This window comes from Podarcis erhardii (assembly GCF_964252035.2).
Source record: "Podarcis erhardii genome assembly, chromosome: 12".
Lineage (NCBI taxonomy): Eukaryota > Metazoa > Chordata > Lepidosauria > Squamata > Lacertidae > Podarcis > Podarcis erhardii.
This window is the reverse complement of record NC_138513.1, coordinates 6080841-6096145: the sequence shown is the minus strand read 5'-3', so window position 1 is coordinate 6096145 and position 15305 is coordinate 6080841. Positions and strand designations below refer to the sequence as shown.

At 44.4% G+C, this 15305-nt stretch overlaps 1 protein-coding gene across 1 annotated transcript in view; it reads left to right on the top strand.

The window, feature by feature from the left end:
• The window catches only part of AQP1 (aquaporin 1 (Colton blood group)), a 34292-nt gene extending 30309 nt beyond the window's left edge, over positions 1-3983 (top strand). Inside the window, exons 4-5 of the mRNA XM_081834551.1 lie at positions 1554-1634; positions 2526-3983. Of these exons, the coding sequence (XP_081690677.1) occupies positions 1554-1634; positions 2526-2699 (255 nt within the window). The 3' untranslated portion in view covers positions 2700-3983. The remainder of the gene's footprint in view (positions 1-1553; positions 1635-2525) is intronic.
• The last annotated feature ends 11322 nt before the right edge of the window (positions 3984-15305 follow it).

The following is a 15305-nucleotide window of genomic DNA, read 5'->3' as shown; positions in this document are numbered from 1 at the left end:
AACAGTTCATCATTTACCTGTTAGACTCTCCTTTGTTCAGCTACAGTGGAAGTTTCCATGCTGTTTATTTAGCAGCACAAAATACAGAGTTATACAGAGTTGTTTTCCACTTCAGTGTGCAGTTAAACAATTATACTTAACAAATGAGAGTTCCTCTGCAAAGCAGGACACAGGTTCATCTTGGGTTGTATTCAAAAAAGGATGCAGTAAAGACTATAGAACCAGGATCAGTGGGGGTGGAGGTGGTAATCCAAAGGTCTCTCTCCCCAGAATGGCCTTTTGCTCATAGGTGCTGCCACCTTCACACAACTCCTCTGCTCTGGGTTTAGTTATAAAATGGCATAGAAGGTACCGTATTTTTCGCTCTATAAGACGCACTAGACCACAAGTTTTTGGAGGAGGAAAACAAGAAAAAAAATATTCTGAATTTCAGGAGCCAGAACAGCAAGAGGGATCGCTGCGCAGTGAAAGCAGCAATCCCTCTTGTTGTTCTGGCTTCTGTGACAGCTGCGCAGCCTGCATTCGCTCCATAAGGCGTGCACACATTTCCCCTTACTTTTTAGGAGGGAAAAAGTGAGTCTTATAGAGCAAAAAATATGGTACCTCATACCCGGGTCAGACTATTGGTCTGAAGAACACTGTGATGCCCACCTCTTCCCGATCCATATCCGAGTCCTGACAAACATAAACACATAAGAGGAGCCCACTTAGACCACTATCCTCTTCTCACAACAGCCAGTCAGATGCCCAGGAAAGTTGATAAGCAGGACTTGAGTACAACAGTGTTCTCCCCACCTGTGATTCCTATAATTGGGTGTAGAGAGGTATACTGACTCCGCAATGGATGCTCTCAGGAACCGTGCTGAGGAGGGCTGCACTGAGGAAGAATTGTGGGAGCCACCCCCTCCTTCTGATCCTGATCCTGAATCTTCCCAGGAGCAGGAGGACAGTATAGATTTGGAACAGCGGTTTGCAGAGGGGTATAGTTCAGAAGGCAGAAGCTGGGAAATACTGGATGGGGAACAGCTAGCAGTAGAGACACTAGAAGAGAGAGAGAGTTAACAGATTCACAGTCTCTGGGTAGTATCCACCCCCCTTCCTCAAAGTCCCAGAGAGCTCAGAAACTGTCAGAACAGAAAGCACAGAGGCTACAAACTCAGATTACAAGATGTAGGAGTGACGCAGATTAATAGGGATGGAGGGAGGGGTCACCTTAACTGGGAGCACTGCCATTCTGGTTAGATGCTTTCCTTTGTCCTTCGCTTTGTTTATTAAAGAAATTAACGGGTAAAAATTCCCTTTCGTTTGATCTGCTCATTTACGGCCACGGGGGAGGAAGTCGATTCCCCAAAGCCTGACAGATGCTCTCTTCGAGGGATGCTTCCTGAGATCTTTTTCACTGGAAATGTGGGAAAGCAGTTTCAACGTGCAACTGGATATGAATTAACTACCCGTTTGCATTTGGGAGGTAGACAGGGTCCCTCAACAGACTGCCAATACCTGATAGAAAACCTGCCTCCTTGTGATTGTCGCTCTCTCTTCACTCACTTTAGATTGACTATACTGGTTGTGGAATCAACCCTGCAAGATCTTTCGGGTCCGCTTTGATTACCACTAACTTCACCAATCACTGGGTAAGTTTCAGGTCTTTGCACTGAAATGGGTGCCCGTTTGCAGAGCTACCGAATATGCTACTTGTGGTATGTGCTGGAAGCAGAGGAGAGTTCTGCTATGACTGTCAGTTGCCATTTCCGCCTGCTGTTTGTGGGTTGCCCATATAGGAGATATGATAGCCATCTTCAAGTATCTGAAGGGCTTTCACACTGAAGGTGGAGAAGACTTGTTCTCTGCTTCTCCAGAGGGTGGGACCAGAACCAGTGGATTCAAATTACAAGGAGATTCTGGCTAAACATTAGGAAGAACGTTCTGGCTGTTAGACAGTAGACCGGACCGCCTTGGAAGGCTTCATTGCGGTTTAAAAGAGAGGTTAGAAGGCCATCTCTCAGGAATTATTTATCTGTGATATCTGCATTTGAGGAGGGTTGGACTAGACACAGCCGTTTTTTTGTTTGTTTGTTTGTTTGTTTGGAATATTACAACAAAACAAAACAAAACAAAAAACAAAACAAAACACAGAGACTGGATTAAAAAGGGAAGCAAATAACTTAGCAGTGTGCTGTTACCAAGCTATGGGCAAAACTAAAACTAATCCGATCTTCTTAGCTTCTTTTCCCTGCTGGTGTCACCCAGAACTAATCACCTGCATACAACCAGCTCTAAATCACTTTAGTTCCTGCTCACATTATGCCACCTACTGACTACAGCACTATTCATCTTCTTCTCTAAAAATCTTCTCTTGGGTGGAGACAGTTTGAGGACCTCTCTTCATTGCTAGGAAATGACGAACTGGGAGAGGGTGGAAATGGGACAATTGCTTACGCCTCTGAAATAACTGGTGGCAAAATGGCAATGTTTCTTTGTGAACTGCTCTGTCAAATGCGTCTTCTGTTAACCTTGCATTTCAGATTTTCTGGGTTGGCCCGCTGATTGGAGGCGCCAGCGCCGCCCTCATCTATGACTTCATCCTGGCTCCTAGGAGCAGCGACGTAACCGATCGCATGAAGGTCTGGACCAGTGGCCAGGTGGAAGAATACGACCTCGATGCTGATGACTCCAGGGTGGAGATGAAACCAAAATAGAGGCGAACCGAGACAGGAAGAAAAAGAAGACAAACAAAACCAATCTCTGAAGATTTTTATCAGTATTATAGACTCTTTGTAAAGCAACAAGCAATTCTTCCCAAAAATTTTATAAGTCATTAGAGTTTTCCTTCTCTTATTTTGTGCCTATTCTTTCCAGACTTTTAGATCTGTGGCTGCACAGTGAAACAAAACAAAATTGGTGGGGCGGGTGGGAAGGAGATGACTATATTTTGTACTATATATGTGTGAAAGAGCTAGGGAGAAGATTTGCAAGTAATGATTCTGGAAGCCCAGGTTTAGATTTCTTAATCCAAAGGGACTGGCTTCTCCTGCAGTTTGATGGGCATATTGCAATGAAGCCCACACGAATAGCCTACAGGCAGTCAGAAAGGGATATCTGAAGAGATTTCACCTGCCAAATTCTAGAAATGAAAAATAAATAAATCAATGGAAGTGCCTGGTGAGAAGATTTTGAACACGGAGGGCCAATTTTCATATTCTACAGATTGTGCCGATCTCTAGAAAGTGTCTGAGACACCAGAAGTGGTTTGTTGTTTTTAAAAATCACATGCAGACCCATTTAAGAACAGGCTCCAGAAGGAAGTCAGTGTTATTTAGTGCTATTTTTCCAGAAAAAGAGGTGCTGGAACTCACCATGAACATTTCCCTTGTTTTCTTATAATGGCAATGGCACCCACCCAACTGAGTTCTGGTGAGTTCCAGCTGAAAAAAAAAGCCCTGGTGATACTTAGGTGCATAGTCTTACTTACAAATAATATGCATTTATATATTATATGCATGTCGCTGCATACAAAATCCAAAAGAGAGGCATAAACGCTAAAGTATGGAATATCTCTTATTTCTTACAACTTGAAAGGACTTCTCTTCCCCTTTGTAGACATCTGTTGGCAATTTATTTATTTTCAAAGCCACAGCTTGACGAAAAGTTGGCAGGGGCCAGGTATAATTTTTGTCATGAACTGGCCCACCGATTGCCTTGGAGATCAAAGGCTAGCATACCAGCTACAAGGAAATTCCCAAGTCAAGCGTCAATGAAATTAGTGGGGGTTAATGCAATTGGTTTTTCAAAGCTCCTCTATATTCCCAATGAGGTTTGTGCAGGGTAATCACCTGGTGGGTTGTGCCAGTAACTTTATTGTATGTAATTAACGTCAGCCCAGGTTTATTCATGTCTGTTAACACGCATTCCTCTTCACAATGCACCATTAATTCTGCCGCATGTAAAAACGCTACCGACTCCCAATAAATGTTTACACCTTATAGTTTTGCATGTATGTAAACTGTATCTGTACATACCCGTATTATAAATCAGCTCCCCTCCCTGCCCCACCAACCTGCTTTGGGATGACATCAGTCATCAACTCCAATCAACATGGCAGCGGATGATGGGATTTGTAGTCCAAAACATCAGAATGGGGCCAGAGAATACACGTCTAAAGAATAAATCAAATACTTTCACAAATTCCAAATCAGGAAAAACTTCCAAATTCTTTTATTGTTCAAAAGTTTGCTTTGAGGGATACTTAAGGTAAAGTATCAAAATTTTGTGGATGGATTTTATAGCAATGACGTTGTGCATTAGCTTGAACTCATTAGATTTGCAAGTTTATTTAATAATAATAATTTTTATTTGTACCCCACCCTCCCTGGCCGGAGCCAGGCTCAGAGCAGCTAACATCATATAAATAATACAATATGCATAAAAACAAGCAGTCAATCGATTAAAATGCATCCCAAAATTAATTAAAATAAATTAAAATTAAAACTGGAAAAATGGCAATCCTCAGGTTAAAATTGAAAGCAGTTAATACTCAAAAGAACCAGCTGTTTCCATTGATATTATAAAGACCTGTGAAACCTTTCTCCCCCATGCTGACATCCCACCAGCAACGAAAAATGCGATCCTATCCCGGGTTAGGAATATTGGAGGAAAAAATAGATGGGGATAATCTGAACTGGATTTCTACAAATGAATTTAAATTAGAAGAATGTACTGGAGATTCTTCCTCCCGGAAAAAAACACTTCAGCCCTAAATCCTCAATAAACAGCAGTAACCAGGAAAAAGATACGATGGTAATTTGTCCTTTATCTCTCTTTCAAGAGCAACATCCATTTCCCAAGGTATTCTGGAGTAGTTCAGTTCTCACAACAGCCCTGTTAGGTAGGCGAGATGGAGCGATAGGGACTGTTCTGAGGTCACCCAGTGGGCTGAGCTATATGGCAAAGCGGGAATTTGATTCAAACTCTCTGTAGTTTACCTCTGGCACTATTTTACTTGACCTCTCTGGCTCAGTTTAGCAAACACTCAAATCTTCATAACCGTCACAACACCCATATAGGGAAGTCGCTCCCCTAGGAGGAAAGATAGCGGTCTTGGGGATTTTTTTTAGTTCAGAGAAAAGGTAACTAAGAGATGGGGTAGGAGAAAACAACACATATATATTGGCTCCCAGTACATTTCCGAGCACAATTCAAAGTGTTGGTAAAGTAAAGGTAAAGGTACCCCTGCCCGTACGGGCCAGTCTTGACAGACTCTAGGGTTGTGCGCTCATCTCACTCTATAGGCCGGGAGCCAGCGCTGTCCGCAGACACTTCTGGGTCACGTGGCCAGCACGACAAGCTGCATCTGGCGAGCCAGCGCAGCACACGAAACGCCGTTTACCTTCCCGCATGTAAGCGGTCCCTATTTATCTACTTGCACCTGGGGGTGCTTTCGAACTGCTAGGTTGGCAGGCGCTGGGACCGAGCAGCACATGGAACGCCGTTTACCTTCCCGCTAGTAAGCGGTCCCTATTTATCTACTTGCACCCGAGGGTGCTTTCGAACTGCTAGGTTGGCAGGCGCTGGGACTGAGCGACGGGAGCGCACCCCGTCGCGGGGATTCGAACCGCCGACCTTTCGATCGGCAAGTCCTAGGCGCTGAGGTTTTAACCCACAGCGCCACCTGCGTCCCTACAAAGTGTTGGTGCAGAACTCTAAAGCCCTCAACGACCTCGGTCCAGTTGAGGGAGCGTCTCCACCCCCATCGTTCTGTCCAGACACTGAGGTCCAGCTCCAAGGGCCTTCTGGCAGTTCCCTCACTGCAAGAAGTGAAGTTACAGGGAATCAGACAGAGGACTTTCTCGGTAGTGGCGCCCTCCCTGTGGAACGCCCTCCCAGCAGATGTCAAGACAATAAACAACTATTTTACTTTTAAAAGACACCTGAAGACAGCCCTGTTTAGGGATGTTTTTAATGTCTGAAGCTGTATTGTTTTTGATATTTGGTTGGAAGCCGCCCAGAGTGGCTGGGGAGACCCAGTCAGGTGGGTCGGGTATAAATAATAAATTATTATTCTTATTAACTCTCCAACATGCTAACTCTTCAATGGCTTGGCTTCATCTAAGAAGCTCCACACTTCCACTGTCTCCCAAGACAGATGGATTGCCAACCATGGTAGAATTTAATAAAATTATGCATGGAGAAAATGGATAGATATATTTCTCTCTCTTTCTTGCAACACCAGAACTCTCAGACATGCAATGAAACTGAATGTTGGTAGATTCAGGACAGATAAATGGAAGTACGTCTTCATGCAGAATATAATTAAACTTTGGAACTCACTGTCACAGGATGCCATACTGGCCATCTTTGAAAGAGGCTTGAAAAGAGGATTCAACAAATGTATGGAGGACAAGGCTATTAATAGTTCTCTCTCTCTCTCTCTCTCTCTCTGTATATATATATATATATATATATATATATATATATATATATATTACCTCCACTGTCAGAGACAATATGCCTCTGAGTATCAGTTTCTGGGAATCGCAGGTGGTCAGAGCATCCTTGCATTCATGTCCAGTTTCTTAGTTTCCCACAGACATCTGGTTGGCCACGTTGAGAACAATATACTGGACCAGATGCTGAACCGCGTTGTTGTGATGTACGGAAGCCCTCAGGAGTCAAACTGTTTTTCAAGTAGAGCTTCATTCCAATTACTGTCTTGCATCCCCGTAAAGCAGTCTTCTTAACATCCAGGAATCAGCACACACAGGCAGGATTGCATACAAAGTGAGGAAGTCTACCAAGAAGAGATAGGGGGAAGCAGGTTCTGGCACCTGCCGGTCTTGCCCATAAGTTTCTCTGTTTGTATTCTGTTTCCTTGAATAAAGAATCAACTTTACGGATCGTCTCTCAGTCTCCGTGCAAACCTGCAGCTGAACCAGACCTGTCACAGAGCAACTTATAAAATACAAAGCCTTTTTTTACAAAAATCGGAAAGCACAATACAAGACCTAGGACCCATGTACCTACGGGACTGCCTCTCCTGGTATGCCCTTGAGGTCCACAAATAACAACACTTTGGAAGTCCCGAGCCTCAAGGAGGTTAGATTGGTCTCAATCTCAGCACTGGCCCCGACTTGGTGGAACGCTCTGTCACAAGAGACTAGGGCCTTGCAGGACTTGACATCTTTCCGCAGGGCCTGCAAGACAGAACTGTTCCGCCTGGCCTTTGGTTTGGACTCAGTCTGACCCTTATGTTTCCCTCCCCGTATGGCCTTGATTTATTGGCTACTTTAAAACGAGGCTGCATTTTAAATTGCATTTAACCTGTATTTTAAATTGCCCCCCTTCCCCCCATTATGTTTTTACTTTAATTTTATTGGTGTTAGCAACCCTGAGCCCAGCTCTGGCTGGGGAGGGCGGGGTATAAATAAAATTCATTATTATTATTATTATTCCTAAAAAGTTCAATGTCACAATAAGACAGGCAACAGCTAGCTCTAACCCAACCCCACCAAAAGATGGGCAACACAGAATTGGATACCTTAACTACCAAAGGCCTTAGTGTACTAAGATGTCTCAATGTTGTCGGGGGGGGGGCGCATTTCCCTAGGGACAGCATTCCACACACAAGGGGGCACCCTTGAAAAGTCCAAGTAAAGTTTGTTGCGCAACTGCAACTTTTCAAAGAGGTTTTTTTTAATATAAAAAAGACAACTTACTCAGGGAGTGGGGGAACTGGCTCTATGATGGCACAGAGGCTAGCCAATCAGAGCTGTGCGCAGATGGCTTTTGCTGGAAACACAGCAGAATTGGTTCCTCCTGGGCTCGATTTTGTAGGTAAGATGGCGCAGGTGGCCCCAACAACTTCATGGTGGCTTGACAGCGCTAATAATAGCCTTGCGTGCCCTGAAAACAAAAATGTTAATGAATCCCACTAGGCAGGAAGTTTCTATTGTCTTCCTGATACGCAACAGCTGCCCGCCGGTTCTTTTGTTAAAATGAAACATCATCTTTCATAACATTGTCGTTTGGGGGGAAGGGGCTTATGTTTCTCTTTGTCCTCTGGCAGTCTTGCGTGTTGGACTCAGATAAAACCAGGAAGTGAGGAAACAAAGACAATTGTGACACTGAAAAGAAAGGGAGGGGGGAGACAATGGCCTTTGGTTTGGTTCTCCAAGGTTTGCATATAAATTCCAGCGTGGGTCCCATCAGAACAGAACCAAATTAAGAATTCATTAAACACATGAAGAATTGAAGTAGGAGGTTTAGGGAGGAACTCATGGAAAACAGAGCAAGCTTATTGTCTTGTGCTCTGGAGGCTAGGACTCAAACCCATGGATCCAAGTTACAAAAAAGGAGATTCTGACTAAATATCAATAAGAATTTTCTGACAGTAAGAGCTGTTGGACTGGACTCCCTTGGGACATTGTAGACCTCCTTGGAGGTTTTGAAGTAGAGGTTGGGTGGCCATCTGTCATGGATGTTTTAACTGAGATTCCTGAAGTTCTATGGGGTACGTTGGCAGGACACATGCTGTGCATGCAGAGGGTCCCAGTTTTCAGTCCCTGATAACTCCAGCTAAAACGATCAGTTGGCAGATATGACAAGTCCTCTTCCAGAGACCTTGGAGATCCACTTCCAGTCAGAGTAGACAATGTGGGCTATCATCATCATCATCAAACCTTTTATTGGCATCACATACATCCATCCAAAACAAATCAATACAGAATTACCGCTTGTGCCCCAGTGGCACAAAACATTTGCTAAAAGAAAGGGGGCAGAGAAGTCTATCGTCACATCTCTAGGTCTCCGGGGAGATCAGACGTCTGCAGTGTGTTTCGACGACAAAAAACCAAATAGAGATATTTAGCCACTAACTTGGTTGAACTCCTGATCATTTGCCAGTAATAGAAAATGTATGACCTCCGACTCTGGTTTCCATTTGGGGATACAGAGTTGATCTAGAAATTGCTGGCGGAGATCAGCATACAGTTTACAATTGAGAACCATATGTGTAAGGCTTTCCACCAGGTGGTCTTCACATGACCAAGTTCTTCATCCTCCTCCTCCTCCTCCTCCAATCCTCCATTCAAAGATCCCAGTGCAGTTCACAGGATAAAGTTACAAAATTTTGTTGTTTAGTTGTTTTAGTCGTGTTCGACTCTCCGTGACCCCATGAACCAGAACATGCCTTGGAAACTCTCACTTTTCTTCTCAAAGCTTCTCCTTCTTTATGTCCATGGAGTTTTCTTGGCAAAATGCTGGAGTGGTTTGCCAGTTCCTTCTGCAGGTGGATCACATTTAGTCTAAACTCTTGGCTATGACCTGCCCATCTTGGGTGGCCCTGCATGGCATAGCTCAGAGCTTCTCTGAGTTATTCAAGCCCCTTCGCCATGACAAGGCAGTGTTCCATGAAGGGGAAAATTACAAAATAAGAACCCACAAAAAAATGACAAAAACATTTTCGTCCTATGGTTGGGGAAAGCATTCTGCAAGTGGGGAGCCCCTTACCAAAAAATGCACCAACAGATGTGGAAAGGTGAAAAACTGAATTTAAGATAAGGATATAGGTGCAATGGCGGGAAACCAAAATGGACAGATCCTTATTCATGACCCACCATGACAAATGCAATCTGTGGGTAATGTATTGCTCCCAGGTGGAGCTGAAAAAAAATATGTTTTTTACCCAGCTTGCTTGATGCTGCAAAAAGGAATGGCAGGATCTGGCTTATATTGAAGGCCTTTGGGACAGCGCCTTTGGCTGGCTAAGACCTTGGAGAGTTCCTGCTTATGCAGCTGGAGAAGCTAGTAGCTAGTCTGAGAGTATATAAAGCAGTTCCTTATATTCTTGGGAAGATTGTCTTGCAAATTTCCTACTGGTTTGACCTGCTATCATTCTTGTTTCTGATATCATTTCCAGCTAAGGACAAAACAAAGCCATGCTTTCTGCGATTGCAACGAATAAATGTGGTTGCCAGCCAGAATAGATGAAAAGCAGGAAATGGTGTCTGAAAAATGTATTTCTGATAAATTTCTAGTCTATAAACATGGGAAGGGAAAGGCCAGCACAGTTCCAATTTCAGCTCGCTCTTCTGAAATCTTGGGCTGTGCAATGATCTCCAAATTGGCCCTCCATGGGGAACACACACACAGACACATCTCTGGCAAGCTACAGAGGATATTGTGGAAGTCCAAGCAACTGATGGATTTTGTGACAGGCCAGAGCACCACAATACGTGCCGATGTTTGCGCAGAATTTGGGACAAAGAATCATAGCTGATTTGGGCTTGAATCATCACAGTGCTTCTAGTTTACAGGGCAGATGGGACCCAACAATGGCAAAGGGCAAAGTGACCTCCATACCCGGCAAGTGTCCTGGGAAAACTAGGACAGCTTGTTTTTATCATGCGAAAGCATGGTGGCCATTTTGGGCACTGTGATCTCATGGAATTTCACAGCGAGATCTCACCTTGAAAAAGCTCTTTCTTCGAGGCTGTGATCTCACAAGGTGCCCCAAAATGTGTGTTTTGGGGCACCATGCTCGCCCTGAAAAAAAAGAGTGCCTTTGGGACTCCATGATCTCGTACACATCCTGTGACTGGTGTGGCAGCATGACTAGGAAAATACGGGTCACTGGTTGGGCCCTGGTTCAGGCTGGATCACTCTGGGCCCAGCCCAACCTGTGTCCTGAACCAAGTCAGAGGCCATGGATTGCCCTAGGATAGGTCAGCAACTGTGATGGCCTGGGACTCGGGCTCGGACTTGGAACTAGAGGAGACTCAGTCCGCACCGGATCCTTTGCCTCAGGCATCATCTGAACCAAGTCTGGGGCCTGATCCTGAAGAGCCCCAGTCTGCACAGGTTCCCCTGCAACAAACACCAGCTGGGCTGAGTCAGGGGTCTGAGCCTGCCCTGGCTTCAGATGCGGGGATGACCTTGTTGCCTTCAGCTGGGCCATCACTTACAGCTGCTCTACTACTGGTTGGGTCAGGGGAGGCTGAGGTGCCCCCTGGGTCTAGTAACCCATCGACGTCTCCTGAGCTGCAGAGACTGAGGTCTCAGAGAAGGAGAGATCTGAGTACTCGGAGGAGGAGTGCTCGCCTTCAGGCAAAACAGGGAGGTGAGTCACTGGGGGATCAGGACCAGCCGCTACCCCGACAAAGATAAAAGGCTGTCGAACCCTGCCCCAGGTTGTGGGAGCAATGTTGCTGTATGCCAGATCCTGTACCTGTCCTTGCCTGGTTTCCTGCCTCATGTCCTGCCTTGGCCCTGTCGGACTGACTTCCAGCAGATCCTTCAGATTCTGGACCAGTCCTGGACTGCGTTTCACAGGTTACCCCCAGAACCAGCACAGCAACAAATGGGGAGAAGGAGAGCATGCAGGCAGGACTTTGTTTAATTAGGGCTACAGTGGTACCTTGGTTTTCAAATGCAATCCGTTCTGGAAGTCCGTTTGAATTCCAAAATGTTCGAAAACCAAAAACTGAAAGCAGAAGCCTCAAAATGGAAGCCTCACTATGGTAAACTCAAAACGGAAGCCGTGCTTCCTTTTCAATTTCCGGGGCATGTTCTAAAACCAAGGCGTTTACTTCCCGGTTTTTTACGTCCAAGTTCCGGAACATTCAGCTAGAGAGGATCTCGAAAACTGAGGTAATACTGCACTTTAAAATGAAGCCAGTGCACAGACAGGATCTTGAAAACCTTGAAAAAAAGTTCTCAGTGGGGATAGATGGATCTATTTTAGTTCTCATCTGTTTCCCACATGTCCTTGTCATCGATTCATCCTCTCCCATTTCCTTTCTTTCCCTTTTTTATGTTTCTAACCTTTTGGCAATTATTAACTATAATCAACAAAACTCTGCCCCTCCCCCCAAAACCCCCCCTTCAAATAATAATATTTTGCATCCTGCCCCATGTTTCACATTAAGCAGAGATGGGGGGTGGGTTGGTATAAGACCCACTAGAGGTCAGGCACAGGCCAAACCATTAATATTTTTGAATTCACATATATGCTTCATGCAGCATGAATTAGGCAAGTTCACATTAACACGCGGACCAAAGAGAATTCTTGCTCCATTCCTGTTTGTTGCTAACTTGAAACACACACACACACAGGCTTTTTAATACTTGCTGACCAGCTTCTATAATGCATGCAGATGGAACAAGGAGGGATTTATTCGTTCACTTTGCCATTTGGAAGACAAAAAGCTCCCTCATGCCACAGGGAAAATGGAGGAAAACATGCTTGGCAGAGATGTGGAGTTTTTCAAGGCTATTTCTGGGAAGTGTTTGCAACTCTCTGCTTAGAACTGACTGCTGCAGAACACTGACTGCTGTCTGCCGAAAATGCATCTTTTGGCCACGTACAATTGGGAAGGGTGTAGAATGAAGGGCTGAGGCGGCAGTGAAAATTTGGCTCAAATGGAGTATTTGGCTCAAATGGGGGAAGTTCAGGGTTTGTTTCTTTTAAAACTTCCCTCCCAGGCTGACTGATGATGTTTTCAGGTGCATTCAGATGTGAGGAATACTGCATTAGTTTTCCTGATTGAACCTTGATGCTAGATTACTGCAATGCACTATTTGTGGGGCTGCCCTTGGGTCTAGATTGCAAAGTCCAACGGGCACAGAATTCTGCAGCCAGATTGCTTCGGGTTGAGAACGTGGGACCCCTTTGTTAAAACAGCTGAACTGGCTGCCCATTTACTGTTGAGCCAGGCTCAAGGTATTAATTGTATCAATTAACAAACCAAACAACTTAGGTCCAGGGTGCCTCAGGGACCACATGAACCCTTACACCTCAGCTCAAGTCTCTGAGATCATCTGCAGGAGTGTCTTTGGTCTTTCCCCAGGTTGGGGAGGCTTGCTAGACAACAATGAGAAATGGCGCCTTTAGAGTCATTGGCCCAGTCCTGTGGAACTCTCTGCCACAAGAGATTCAACGGGTGCCTTCTGTGCCAAAGCCATTTCCGAGCTTGGGAGGAGAGGGGGTTGCAGGCTACCCCCTCCCACACACGCAGGGGCTGGCCTTTTGCTCCCCCGATAACCAGGGAATCCCCGGTGGACTGGGGAGGTGTGGCCTATCCTATTTAAGGCCAGGCACACCCGGGGACCGCCCTCTTTCCCCTTTCCAGCTGAGCGGTTTTTCCCATCCCACCCATCCTTTAGGCTTAGCTAGCTATGACCTTGCTATGGACTCCGGTTGGTCGCCGCAAGGGGCCTGGTAGGAATTTTTCCAATTTGGTGCACTTCCAGGCTTTTGGTTTTTTCGCCTACCTCATAGCAAACGTCACAACTTCCGCGGTATTGGCGGTTAGGCATTGGCAGGGGTTAATTGTTATGCAAATGAATGGGGGGGAGAGGAAGCGCCATCACCTTCCCCCAAGGAAAAGGGTAGTCCGGTAGAGGACTCCGGGGGGCGTTGCCTTGTCCGAAGCCTAGGGAGGTCAGGGCCCCCGGCACGCCCCCGAGCAGTGACACCCGTGGGATCCTAGTTGGCGTACTTCAACAGGACTCCCACGGCTTGTGGATAACCCTTCCCAGTCTCCGTACCGGGTAGTTGATAGGAGCCAATGCCTAAGGCCAATACCTTTCAATTCTGTAATCAGTTAAGTTGTGGCCTTTTCATGCCCATTAACCTTAAATAATGTGTCCAGTGTCTTCATTTCACATGGGGGAGGGGACTTGCCACGCAAATTTTAAATGCCTGCTGAAAACTTTTCCATTCTGCCAGCCCTATGAATGTATCCCCCAACATGGCTTATTGATGTTTACTTTAAAATATCTTTTTGCAGAACTGGCAAAACTGACATACAAGCTACGGGACAAGGATAACTGTGACTTTAAAGATGAATGGGGACCCATTACAAAGTATTTGAAGACGCAACAAAGCGAACTGGACTCCTTGGCTGGTTTTGAATAAACATTCACAAACTTTTTATTGGTAATTATCAGCTAAATAGTTTGGCGATCTATACAACCGTGTAACATGCAGAAAACAGCATTTTTAGAGAAATCAGAGTGGAACTGAGGGAAGTCGGGGGATGGGGGTGGGTGGGTTCTGTGGGGGGGAGGGAGGAAAAATAGGGGGAAAATAAGGACGACATGTTTCTGGATAATATGTTTTGTTTTAATTTTGAATAAAAAAGTAATTAAAAAGTAATTTAAAAAAATCTTTTTGCTTTTAACTTGTTTTTAACTTTGTATGATATCATTGCTTGGCTTTACGCTTTTATATTGTTGTAAACCACTGTGATATATATATATTTACAACACAGGGGTATATCGATATTTTCATAATCAACAAACAAATTATAATGCTAGTGCTTCTGTCCCTTTTTTTGTTGTTCCTTTCACAGCACAGTACCTGTTGCATTACGAACTGTAGCAATCTGACCGCCATGCCAGTGTGTTATTCTAAAGTTAATGCACACAAACTTTAACCAGGTACAAGGTAATAGGAAGCTCCAGCAACCAAATATTTGCCTCTCTTACTGAACCTTAATAGATAGATAGTTTATTACGGCCATAGGCCCATATTCAATAGATCATGCAGCAAAACAGGTATAACAAAGTAAAATTAATAAATTAAAATACGTTTAAATCAAGTACATCTCAAACCGTAAATTTCTACATTCCATTAAAATAAGAACAATATAGCGCTTAAAATATCAAATTATCAATATAAATCAATATTCTTTAGGCAAAATCAATAATCATAGAGTAATCCATTTTTCCTCTTATAAGCTAATACTGTTATCAGAAATCTGGCAACAGAAAGAGACCTACTCGGATCAGAATCTTGCAGTAAATGTATTAGCTGTTTTTCCAAGGAGTCACCCGAGATTTCCAATAATAAAGGGGACAAAAATCTGATCCGAGAAACTGAATGTAGTGAACAACAGAATAGTATATGTTGTAAGGATTCTATAGATCTATTATCACATACACACACCGCTGAGATCTGACCATTGGAAAATCTATTATTCAAGACATTGGAAGGAAAGGCGTTAAATCTTGCCTTAATAAAGGCATATCTGTGGACCGCTACAGACAAAGAAGTCAAATAGGATGGTAAATCTTACTGAACTCTGGAGAGCAGTTGGCAGAGGGTGCCAAGCCATGGGTTAGCTGCCAGACTGTGGCCTAATTTCTCTGGGACTTACCCAAACTGAAATCAGTAGTTACTATGTGGAAGAGAAATTCTTTGGGAAAGAAACTTCTCTAAAAAAACAAACCAAAGAAAAACTCAAAAACCACACAAAAGGTCCCTTTTGAGGCCTAAGAGTGTGAATAACAAAGCAGCCTTGACTTTC